At 42.8% G+C, this 12,960-nt stretch overlaps 1 protein-coding gene across 1 annotated transcript in view; it reads right to left on the bottom strand.

Annotated features, from left to right (window-relative positions):
- Positions 1–12,205, bottom strand: part of LOC306879118 (ras-related protein Rab-6B-like) — a 55,388-nt gene extending 43,183 nt beyond the window's left edge. The window contains exon 1 of the mRNA XM_079431838.1: positions 12,153–12,205. Within this exon, the coding sequence (XP_079287964.1) occupies positions 12,153–12,182 (30 nt within the window). The 5' untranslated portion in view covers positions 12,183–12,205. The remainder of the gene's footprint in view (positions 1–12,152) is intronic.
- Positions 12,206–12,960: the final 755 nt, after the last annotated feature.

Here is a 12,960-nt window from a genome sequence, read left to right as displayed (position 1 = left end):
ATGAACAGCAATGTAACAACAGTGGAGTCATTCAGATTCCTGGGCACCACCATCTCTCAGGACCTGAAGTGGGACATTAACATTGACTCTATTGTGAAAAAGGCCCAGCAGAGGTTGTACTTTCTTCGCCAGCTGAGGAAGTTCAACCTGCCACAGGACTTGCTGAAACAGTTCTACTCTGCCATCATTGAATCCGTCCTCTGCACTTCAATAACTGTCTGGTTCAGCTCAGCTACCAAATCTGACCTCAGAAGACTACAGAGGGTAGTCCGGACTGCTGAGCGTATCATTCGTACAACCCTCCACACTCTCCAAGAACTGTACTTATCCAGAGTGAGCAAAAGGGCTGGTAAAATCTCTCTGGACCCCTCACATCCAGCACACTCCCTCTTTGAACTGTTACCGTCTGGTCGACGCTACAGAGCTCTGAGAACCAGAACGACCAGACACAGGAACAGTTTCTTCCCTCAGGCAATCGATCTCATAAACACTTGACAATAAAACGCGGAACACACAACTGTATTATTTATTCACCACACTTGCTTACTTTTTTATCTATTTTTTTTTATTTCAAATTTGCACATATCAGACCTGTACACACATAATTGTCTATATTATATATTGTGTTTTTGCTGTTTTGTACATTGCCTATTTGGATATTTGTATTATTCTTTATTATCTATGTCCTGTCCTGTTGCTGTCTCTCTGTTGCACTGTGGAGCTTCTGTCACTACAACAAATGTGTAAACATACTTGGCCAATAAAGCTCATTCTGACTCTGATTCTGATTCTAAAACAGGAAACAAAACAGCAAGCCCTCAATTTAAACATTTTAGTAAAATGATGTGAAGTGATGGAAGACTCTTCATCTCAACTGAAAATATGATTTTAAAAGTTCAAAGAAACATTTTCTTACTTTTAATACTTTTTATAAGTGTATTATAGTGCAGGATTAGAGTAATTCTGGCAAAATAAACCTGTTAATATTCTTGAATATTACAAAAAGCAACTAAAGATACACATAAAATAATAAAACACAAACTACCCTTTAAAACTACAATTATTATTTTTACTTTCTTCTCGCATCATTTTACTGCGCACATATTGTTTTTAAGTGTTTGGCCAGCGGAGAACTAGCCCTCCAGACTGAGCCTGGTTTTTCCCAAGGTTTTTTCTCCATTTATGTCACAGATGGAATTTGACAATATTGTAGACTTGATTCCACAGACACTATTTGAAGAGAACTGAACTGAGCTGGACAATGATATACCGTATATCACTGAATCAATCATGAACTGATTGTTTACTACTGTCTTCTTTTTAGAGCTGCTCTACAGCAGAATTGAATATTGTTTGCATTATTGACACATTTTCCTGTTTAACATTGTAAAGCTGCTTTGACACAATCTGTTTTGTATAAAGTGCTATATAAATGAAGGTTACTTGACTTGACTTTTCGTGATGAAACATAAGAAGCAACATATCCAACCCAGGATATATATTTATTATGTATATATAAATACAACCACATGCATGTATATATTTAAGAAAAATACGTTATGTTTATATATTAAATATATTTATATATAATATAAAATATAATAATATAAAAATATAAATGTATATACATGTAAATATTGTGTATTTATATACATAAAAAACACAGTACACATACATATATTATGTAAACAAAAACTTTTATTTTAGATGTGATTAATCATTTGACAGTACTAGTATGTATGTAGTTTTTCAGAAATGCAGGCAGACTCACACATTTCCAATGTTTTTTTTTCCCCGTATCGTCACTCACATCCAAATGTAGCTAACAGATTACTGAAACAGTAAAAAAAATAAAATTAAATAAAAAAATAAAAAATTGTGAAGGAGCTTGGTTCTATCCATTGGTTGTTGGTTGGATTTTAAGATGTCGGTGTTACACTCAAAATGAAAATGAGGTGTGGACAGTTTTGTATAATGGTGGGGTTTACAGCATACGTTGGTTGTTTTCACTGGAAGACTGAGTTATAACACTGTTAAAACATTACATACATGAACATATTGTGAATTTTCCTGACGACTTCAAAATCAGCTTAGGGGATAAAACTCATCTCACATGAGGTAGATTCTTTTCCCCTACACCAGCTCTCTCACAGGTTTAATTAAAAAAAGAGACACCACTCCCCTTGAGATGTTTCAAACAGCATGCTTTCCACCCCCACATTATTCAAAAATACAACAATACAAAACAACCTATAACAACCTGCAGTGTGCTTCCGCTGAAAATCTGGCTTACCATTTACCAAGAGTTTCACTAAATAGTTTCATATGCAGTAGGGGTGGGTGATATAGCGGTAGACACCATTAACCAGTAGAAATTTGTCAAATTTGTTAGACATTTTCGATTATTGTCTCTATCGCTGGTTACACACTGATGTGACGTTGCTGTGCTACGCGGTCACAAAAACTTATTGTGTGAAAGAGAACTCATATCGCTATATGTCTGAGAGACTGTTTAAGAGCACTGCCAGAGAGGTGCGCGCACATGAAGAGAGTATTAAACGAAGTAATTTTTGCTGCTTTGTAGGCCTTGAACTGTTAAATACACACACTTTTATGTGTCAAAATGTCAGTATTTGCAAGTATCCCTGTAAACACAGTAATTTAGGTCTTAAGTGAAAACAAACAGCTAAAGAAAACACGTGTAACAATATATTGGCCATGCACACACTGCAAATTTCAGCCATAGGAAATCAGGCCAATTCGACTGAAGCGATGACCTGAGTCGTGCAGCTAAATGGCATGGCACGGTACGCAGTACTCTTTCCCGTATCTAAGGGAACCGAGGTTACGTTAGTAACCGAGTACGTTCCCTGTCGATACGTCACTCGTACTGCGTCGTTAGATGCTATGGGGAACAAATACAATCCCGCCATGCCATGAAGAGAAACGACTAATATAAACTGGCCTTGAGCAATAAGGTTCAGAGGGACCAGTTATGAGCAGGAAGAATCCTGCAGGAGGCATGAGGACCGAGCTCCTAGAGGTCAGTCCAGCCTAGATATCGTTTCAACGGTCATAAGTACAGCACCAGGAATGGGGCTAAGAGCGTTCTTGTAGAATCAGGCAATGCCTGAGGGGACCGCCTAAGATAGGCGTGTGTCCTTTAAGCAGCGAGAACCCAAGCCTGTAAGGCCGGGACATCCAAGTTATAGAACCTGGCAAATGTGGATAGCGAGGCCCAGCCAGCCGGCACACTAATGTCCGCCATGGACACACCACTAGACCACGCCCAGGAAGAGGCCACGCCTCTTGTGGAATGGGCTCTCACTCCAATGGGGCTCTGGAGGTCTAGGGAGGAGTATGCTAGTGCGATAGCGTCAACTAACCATCGAGATATCCTGTGCTTTGTGACCGGAGACCCCTTGGTGCGGCCGCCAAAGCAGATAAAGAGTTGTTTCGCGGAACGCTCAATGTAAATTCTCAATGCCCTGACCGGGCAGAGAAGGTTGAACTCTCGGTCCTCCTCAAAAGGAGGGAGCGCAGAGAGTGTAATAACCTGGGCTCTAAACGGAGTGTAGAGCGCCTTCGGAACATAGCCATGTCTTGGCTTTAGGACGACCTTAGAGTCGTTAGGCCCAAACTCAAGACAGGCAGGGTTCACAGAGAGAGCCTGCAAGTCACCTACTCGCTTCACCGATGCTAGCGCCAGCAGCAGAGCGGTCTTGAGAGACAGTGTTTTTAAGTTTTCAGATTGTAGTGGCTCAAAGGGAGCGCCCTTAAGGGGTCTCAAGACTGTGGGCAAGTCCCATGCAAGGACTGTGATGGGTCGGGGCGGATGGAGCCTCCTAGAACCCCTCAGGAAACGGACAACCAGGTTGTTCCGGCCCACCGAATGTCCGGCTATAGGAGCGTGAGAAGCTGCTATAGCTGCTCTGAGCGTGGAAGAGGCGTGGCCCTTATCCAACAGCTCTTGTAAATAGGACAATATCACTGATTTGTCACATGTTGTCGGGTCCTCGCCGTGGGCTTGACACCAGGCGGAGAAAACCGACTACTTAAGGGCGTAGAGGTGTCTCGTGGACGGGGCTCTAGCCTGCTCAATGGTTAAAAGGACATTCTTGGGGAGATCTAATGAGTCCCATCGAGTGCCCATAAATGCAGGTCCCACAGCTCGGGCTGGGGGTGCCAGATTGTTCTGTTCGCCTGAGAGAGGAGGTCTCGTCTCAGGGGAATGGGCCATGAAGCCGCTATTAGCAGCTGAGATGTCTCTGAGATCCAATGATGGTTCTTCCAGAGTGGGGCCACTAGAAGCACTTTGTGCTTGTGTTCCCTAATTCGCCTGATTACTTGAGGAATCAGAGCAATCGGGGGAAAAGTATATAGGAGGACGTTGGGCCATTCGTGGGCCAACGCGTCCGTGCTCTTTGAAAAGTAAATTTGGCAGTGAGAGTTGTCTTTGGAGGCGAAGAGGTCGACCTCTGTCCTGCCAAAGATTCGCCAAATTTCTTGAACCGTCTGTGGGTGGAGCATCCACTCCTCGGCGGGGACGTTGTTCCGATAGAGCATATCCACTCCTTGGTTCAGCACGCCGGGCACATGAGCTGCTCTCAGTGAACCCAGGTTGAGATGTGCCCATACAAAGAGGTGTTTCGCCATCTCGAAAAGGCGTTTCGAGGTGAGCCCGCCCTGGCGATTTATGTATGACACCACTGTCATATTGTCCGAACGGACTAGCACGTGGTGTCCCTTCAGGACTGGCAGGAAGAACTGAAGAGCTCGACATACTACCATCATTTCGAGGCAGATGATGTGAAGCTGTCCTTCTGCGTTCGTCCAGGAGCCGAAGGTCGGTTCGCCATCGCACAGAGCCCCCAACCTGTGTTGGAGGCGTCTGTCGTAACAACCTTCCTTCTGTAAACCAAACCCATTGTCACACCTTGTTTGAACCACCGTAGGTCCTTCCAGGGGGCCAGGGCTGACACGCAGGCCCGGTCCACCCTGATGCGGATGCGTCCATGACACCACGCATAAGGCGGAATTAGAGGTTTCAGCCAGTACTGAAGGGGTCTCATCCTGAGAAGGCCCAACCGAAGAACTGGCGATGCGGAGGCCATGAGGCCCAGCATCCTCTGAAACAATTTGAGTGGGTAGAAGGCTCCAATTCTGAAGGAAGCCGCGAGCTGCCGTATGGCCAGAATGCGATCTGGCACGACTTTTGCCTTCATGTGGGCTGAGTCGAAAACTGTCCCCAGGAACGAAGTTCGTTGGCTGGGGGACAGGGAGCTATTGGCCAAATTGATCCTGAGTCCCAGGCCCTCCAATAACTGAGGAGGAGGGACCTGTGGGCTATCAGCTCTGCCTTCGACTGTGCTAGAATGAGCCAGTCGGCGAGGTAATTCAGGACACGGATTCCCATCTGTCTCAGAGGGGAGAGAGCCGCGTCTATGCACTTCGTAAAAGTGCGGGGAGCTAGAGCCAGCCCAAAGGGCAGGACCGTGTATTGATAAGCCACTCCCTCGAAAGCGAACCTCAAGAATCGTCTGTGACGGGGGGCTATCTGGATGTGAAAGTAAGTGTCTTTCAGATCCAGCGAAAAGAACCAGTCCTCTGGGCAAATTTGTGAGAGGATCTGCTTCAGTGTAGTCATTCTGAACGGCCATCTCATGAGGGCATGGTTCAGACGTTTGAGATCGAGGATGGGCCAGAGGCCGCCATCCTTTCTGGGGACAAGGAAATAACGGCTGTAGAAGCCTGACTCGCTCTGAGCTGGAGGAACTATCGCTATAGCTCCTTTTGCCAGCAAATTCTTCACCTCGGCTTGCAGGATGTGAGCGTTGCTGCTTAGCATTCTATAATCCCCAGAACCCAATGAGACACTCTGGGGATGGCCTGCCAGGCCCCGGCCCGTGTGGCAAGGGTGTTGGATTAATTCGGGTGGTGAATCGCCATGCGGGGACTCGACACACCTGTTAAGTGGAAGAGAAATATTACTCCTTTGAAAATGTTGTGTTTTACTTTTCCTCACTATAGTCGTGATCGGCTGTGTGGGCGCTATTTGAACGGGCCCAGTTCACAACAGTATGTGCACAAATACATTGCCATTGACACCCCGAGCTAAACGGGGTGTTCGGAGGCGTGACAGAGGCCGTTTCGAGGCGCTAGACTCAATGCTTCCATCAGGAGAGCAGTCAACCCCCCGTGGGCGTGGTCTAGAGTCTGAAGCTGACAGATAATCATGAAGACAGCCTTTTCTATCGATTTGCCTAAAAAGATCAAACCACTCATAAGAAGAGGGGTGCTGATGATCTTTGTGTATAAACACCTTGGCAGATCAAAAACTGATGCGCGCATCCCATCAGATCCGTTCGTAGCGGACGAGGGGAGGCAGGGCAAGACGCAGACTGTCCCGCTGTCATATCAAAGCTGTATGGAGAGTGAAACACGGGGCTTTGGCCAGCGTAAATTCACTCAAGCTTGAACACTCAAACCCGCGATTTGATATTTCTTCTCCAAGGTAACTGGGAGAGGAGAATCACGAGAGCAGGGGAGGCGGGGCCAACTTCGCTAAAGTAGCACTAGCAGATCAAAGAGCTGCAAGAGGCGCTAATCCTTAGTGTAAACACACCGGCAGATCAAAGCGCTGTGTGCAGAGTGAAACACGCGGGGCTATGCCGGCGCGCAAAAATCACTCGAGCCTGACCGCTCAGCCCCGCGATCTCTCAGTCTCCAGAGAGTGAAGCGGGGAAGGTGGGGCCAACCAAAGCCTGATCGCTCCGCTCCGCGAGTTAAGTGTTCCTTCCTCCGAGGTGCCTGGGAGAAGAGGAACATGAAAGCGGTGAAGGCGGTGGGCGCCTTATAGCGAGCGAATCAGGGGCGGCTTCCAACAAAAACGTCTCTGCCTTCTTATCTTAGAAGGCCAGCGAGTGGAGAAGAGCGAGACTCATACTCGAGTGAACATTCTGTCTCAGTGATCGCGCAGTCTCATCACGTTGCCCACACAGGCGAAGCGCTCACCGCCCTTCTGCATCGTGCAGAATTCCCTGCGCGAACCACACTCGCAGTGCGACATTTGCAACAGCGTCGCTTAAAATTTGCTCTTTCAGAGAAATTTGATTTTAGACTGGTAGCAGACTGGAGCAGCTCGAAGAGCAGGCAGAACAGCGAGAGGGCGCAGAGGAAAAGGCAGCTTCTATCCGCAGCGAGGCGTTTCTACTTCTATTTCGAGCTTCTTCAGTCCCGAGTGTCAGCGAGGGAATGATCGTTGTCACTGAAGGAGAATTGATCTGATTTCCTATGGCGAAGCACCCGCTTATATAGCCAGATGCCCCGCCCTTTCTGGCGGACTCTGGCAGGCTTTGCCGCCATAGGCTCATGCAGCGCCGCTGACGAGCCATTGGTTCATTTTTATTTACTGCACAAACCAATGGCTGTGCAATCACACTGCATGATTGAAAAAGTCTTCAGTCCTCGGAGAAAAAGAAGTTTTCCCCATAGCGTCTAACGACGCAGTACGAGTGAAGTATCGACAGGGAACTGTTTTATGCATGCTTAGGATAGATCACTAGTTAATATCACCTCACTTATACCATGTTTGGTCTCTATCAATTCGTCTTCGGATGAACTAATTGAGAGTGAATATTACATGTCGATATGGATGGGTAACATTTAAAAATTTAACATCGTTAACATTTTATCGATACCAATATCGATACTGCTTATCGATACTGTTATCAATACTATTTGGTGCAAAAAGATATGATGTGAAAAGTTGTTGAACATTTAGCTATTTTATTACTGCTGAACTTTAGCAACTGTATTAAAGTTCTTCAGTCAGGAGCAGGGAGTTATTTTTCTCTTTGTGTTTTATTTTATTAACATTTAAAGGAATAGTTCACCCATAAATGAAAATTGTCACCATTTACTCACTCTCAAGTTGTTTTAAACCTGAATAAGTTTCTTCTGTTAAACATAAAAATTATTTTGAAGAATGTATTAATTTTTATTCTTGTGCTGAACACAAAAGAAGATATTTTGAAGAATGTTGGTAACCAAACAGTTGCTGGTCCCCACTGACTTCCTTTTTTTTCTATCACAGTCAGTGGGGACCAGCAACTGTTTGGTTACCAACATTCTTCAAAATATCTTCTTTTGTGTTCAGGACAAGAATAAAAAATAATACAGGTTTGGTAAAACATGACAGTGAGTAAATAATGACAGAATTAAATTTTTTGGGTGAACTATCCCTTTAATGAAAATTGGCAGCATTATGTCCCTTTAAGAGTTGCACACATCTGTTTCTCTCTGTTTACTTTCACTTTAGGCATAACTAACTGTGTTTATATGTAAACCTTGTGTGTTTTTGACAGTATTAGCGCAATCAGACGATAACTAAGATAACCAAGTAATCATATGCTCTTTGACCGGCCTTAGTGTAACTTACGCACGCTTCAGTGTACGTGCTCTGAATAAGCGGATATCAGAGCAGCACACGAATGAAATGTTTAACCAGCAAGGCATTAAACTAAAGCACACGCAAATAATGTACTTTTGTGATTGCGAATAAGGGCAGTGCTCTACTGCTGAGTCAACATTTGATGTGAATGTGTCTCGCGAGTTGCAGTTGGAGCTGGAGTCGGGAGACATAGTAAATAGGCTACAGCGCATTGCTTGATAGGGCTGTGACGGTCGACATGTCTTTCGCCACCGGCGGTAGTGCACGTGACGTCACACACTCTATAACAAGCATAATACAAAGTTTTGTGTACAAGTGTAATAATAGAAACAGTTGCAAATTGTTTTATTTAGACTAATCTATGCTAATTCACAAATTACCTCAAACGCCATACACACGTTTCCTTTAGATTGGCAGGTTTGAGCGCAGGAAAATACAGTTTATTCTGCATTCAGCAAATTTATTTTGTGATGAGCGATGGACCTTATTGGGAAACCAAATACTACATCGCCGATCTGGAATAATTTCCATTCATGTCACCCATCAGCGTTTGTACAAGTGTCTTCAAGTTCACGCGATCGCAAACACCCGGCTCGTCAGGTTTGTATTGGTGAGGCTTTCTCCAAACTGGCCAAATACGAACGAAACGAAACAGCGGTAAATGAAAGATGCCAACAAGAAATGTGGCAACATTTGCCGCGATTCCTTTTCCACAGAGAACACGTGCAGACAAGGAGTTAACGCGCCCGCTTGCTTGGTGGCGGAACAGTGAACCGTGTCGAAACTGGACGCCGCGCCGCAACACAACAGGTTGAGTCTGTCTACACAGGACATTTGAACTTTGTGTCAGTTCGTCATAAATAGGACGAGGCAGTTTACTGTGAGCGATTTGTCATGTCATATAGCGCCGCATCTAGTGTAGACAGCATCACTGATTATAATGGGTTCTCGTGCGTATTTAACTTTCTTATTTAAGGCTACTTTCCTATTTAACTGTTTAATTTATTTGATATTTATTTTAGTGTTTTGCAGGCTGAGTGTTTACTGACGGAAGTGCTCAAATAAACACGCACGTTTGTTAATAGATGATTGAGACTCATTTATTTATTTTTGCGTTTCAGAATTATATATATAAATATACACAACACCGCGCCACCGGCGGTAGTTGGTCCATTACCACCACGGTGCTAAAAATTTGCCACCGTCACAGCCCTATTGTTTGAGGTAGATGATGTGTTTTGTTAGTAAATGTTTCATTATATTACTGGTATTGCCTCCTTTGTTCACTATTACACTACTGCTTATATTGCATCTGACACTGGTGTGGCTTAGTTTTGTATCGTGAGCCCACACTTTCGAATGTTTCACTCAAGCCACAATGACTGACTGCGCTCAAACACACACCGCACATGCGCACGGATATCACACGCACATCGATCAAACGTCGGCCACATCATTCAGTGAAGGAAAATGACAAGCAGCAGCTTCTAATTCGTCATTAACAATGAAGTATACAGTGATAAAACAACGCAAGTATCGATAACAGTATCGTTCTGAAGCTTACCAGTAGTCCGGTATTGACCCAATTATGTACTGGTCCAAAAAAATACAGATTCTCGGTACCCATCCCTACATGTTGATACCTATGCAACATTTTAGTGTCCTAAGAATCTTTAGTAGCTTGTGCATTAACCCCAGGTGAATTACATATGCAAATTACCATGTTCAGAGACAAAGAGTCGTAAAACTTTCCCTCCAAAAGTTTGAGACACCATTGGCTCTTTGAGGTGTGACCTCTACAGCAGATAAAGCTCTCACATCAGTGACCCGCCTCCAGTCTGCGGTTCTGTTAGATCCTAAGAGGATGAGAAGGATGTGAGCTCCTCATTGACCCTTAAGCTTTGCGCTAGGCCTTACGGCCTTGAATTTCCATTAAACCAAGGATCCTCGGATCTCAGCAGATCTCTTTCTTAGCTCTTTTTCCCTTTCTACCTGGGATGAAACTCCCAATTACCACCGAGCCAGAATAACATCTTTTGGAGTTCATCACCCTTCAAACCCGGAAGAACTCCAACAACACCAAACCTTCAAACCATCAGAACTTTCATCCGAGACTGCATCTGGACACTCAATGGACAGGCAATGCAAATATCATACATTTTTTAGGTTTAGTATAAGTTATAGACCCCGTTATAAACGGCGCTGATAGTTTTATTCAGGTGGTTAACTGACTCTTTTCATAGCTTCATTCTCTGGTTTCCTGATGGTTTCATCCATCAACTCTCATTTGGCCTTTCCCAATGTATGAGTGATTGGATGTTTGTTAGACTAGTTTATGTTAGTGTTTAGTTAATAAAACTTTATTGTTTCTGATTCTACCTTGCATATTAAATGTCCCTTTAGGATTTTGATCCTTACCACATGCTCTAATGCATTAATACTTAGGAAAGTATTTTCTGTGGCCACGAAAATATCCTTTCTGAGAGTTGATATTATTACTATCAGCCAATATAAATAATTGTAATTAATCATAATTAATTGTAATTATTTATATACAATTCCCTTTTGAGCTAATTTGATTTTTTGGTGTTATAAAACAAAGCATTTGGGTGTTTTAGTGTTTTTGTGAATATTGTTTGTTTTTTCTATGAATATCTGGCAACACTGACACACCGCAGGACTCATGAGCCCAGTTAGCCCCGTGTCAAAATGTGCTAAGATAAGACTTCTTTCACGGTTATTTCTTGCATCTCACATACAGACGAAGACACATTTCTGATGCACGTTCAAATACGTCATTAACAACTAGTTGTTCAGTTCATTTCCGTACACACTGCGTAGAATTTCTGTAAATGCGGTTGTCACTACCTGTATTTTTTGGGAGTTCATGCGGTTGTCATTCCCATATTTTAGTGAATTGTGTGTGTACAGAATGGATTAAGGAGTAAAAGGTGAACTGACAACTTTGAATTTAGCTGCAGTGTATACGTGGCCATTGGTTCCGGGCAGCTCTTAAAATGACAGCAGTCTAATATTCCTGCTGTCTGTCATTTGTGTTAATCAAATAACAAAAGAGAGAAAATCTCTCACTGCTCTTGACACTTTTGTAACTTTAATCAGAAGAAATATATATTTACTTTACACAGCGAAGAATATGCAGCAGGGTTTTTTTTTTACATTCAATTACTTTATACAATATATGTAGCATTTCTTATTTATTTGTTCTACTGTAGTTTTTGTCATATTGCTTGTTTCTTATTCATATTTAATTTACTGACTGTTTACTTGTACTATATATATATATATATATATATATATCTATATATGATATTGATCATATCGCCCACTCCTAATTTGCAGTGTATAATCAGTTCATACGTTATCATATGAAACTGACCATACATGTACAGTATATTCATCTCTGCTGTTGCTAATTCAGATGAGATTGGAGGTGAATATAGGATGAATAATCAAATTTGGCAAATGTGTTTCTGTGATTTAATAACCACACAATCATGTTGAACGTTTATAATCAATTTGGAAGAATTGTCTTCACAAATGAAAGACTGAACTCGGCCTATTATGTTTTCTGAAGACTGTGCGAAATGACTCTTTGATGCTGCACAATAAGGGGAGGGACACTTTGAGTTCTCTGAGTGACAGAATGACAAGGATGTAAAGCGGCCCACCAGCTGCCTACCTGATACGTGTTGTCAAAGCTGTCGTACATGAAGCGTGTAATCAGGGAAGTCTTCCCCACTGTAAGAGAACAAAGAGAAGAGAAACATTAAAATAGAAGCCATTTGAAAACAGACGGCGACTGAGGAAGCCAGTGATGCCTGCCTGGGCTTACTGGATTGATTTGCAAGCTGTGGGCTGCCAACTGCGCTAATTGAAACCTCTGCCAAGAGATCTAATCATTCAATTGGAGACTAACCCAGAAGGTCGTCAGTAACGTTATGGAACCATTGAAAATTATTGAATTAGGACTACAGTTTTTAAAAGAAAGTGTTCAAAAGGGGGTTCTTGCTGTGATGCCGCAGAAAGAACCATTTTTGGTTGCTAAATAAACCTTTCAGTGAACAGTTCTTGATTTTTTTTTTTTTTTTTTTTTTTCATAGAGTGAAGAACATTAAAAAAATTTAAGAACCTTTTTTCACTATAAAGAACCTATTGTGTGATAAAAAAGGTTCCATGGCTGGTAAAGTTTTTTTTTAGAACCACAGGTGCCAATAGAGAACCTAAACTACCTCAGATTTAAAGATCAAAAAGAATTTCTTTTGTGGTAAGAATAGACTCAATTTGTCATCAGCTGTCATTGGAGACACAGAAATTGCTACATCTTCCAGAGCAGCACATAACGGTGTTTTATTTTCACATCTATATTTCATGAATGGTAATATGGTGAAGCTCCTTCGTACAAGCAATAAAAAATGTATTAAAAGGTAGATTATTTAGATTTTACTTCTTTTGAGGACGGTTTATTAAAACTAGGGGAGAAAACAGTT

The sequence above is a fragment of the Barbus barbus genome, assembly GCF_936440315.1.
Source record: "Barbus barbus genome assembly, chromosome: 13".
Lineage (NCBI taxonomy): Eukaryota > Metazoa > Chordata > Actinopteri > Cypriniformes > Cyprinidae > Barbus > Barbus barbus.
The sequence above is the reverse complement of the archived record's forward strand: the minus strand, read 5'-3'. Positions and strand labels throughout refer to the sequence as shown.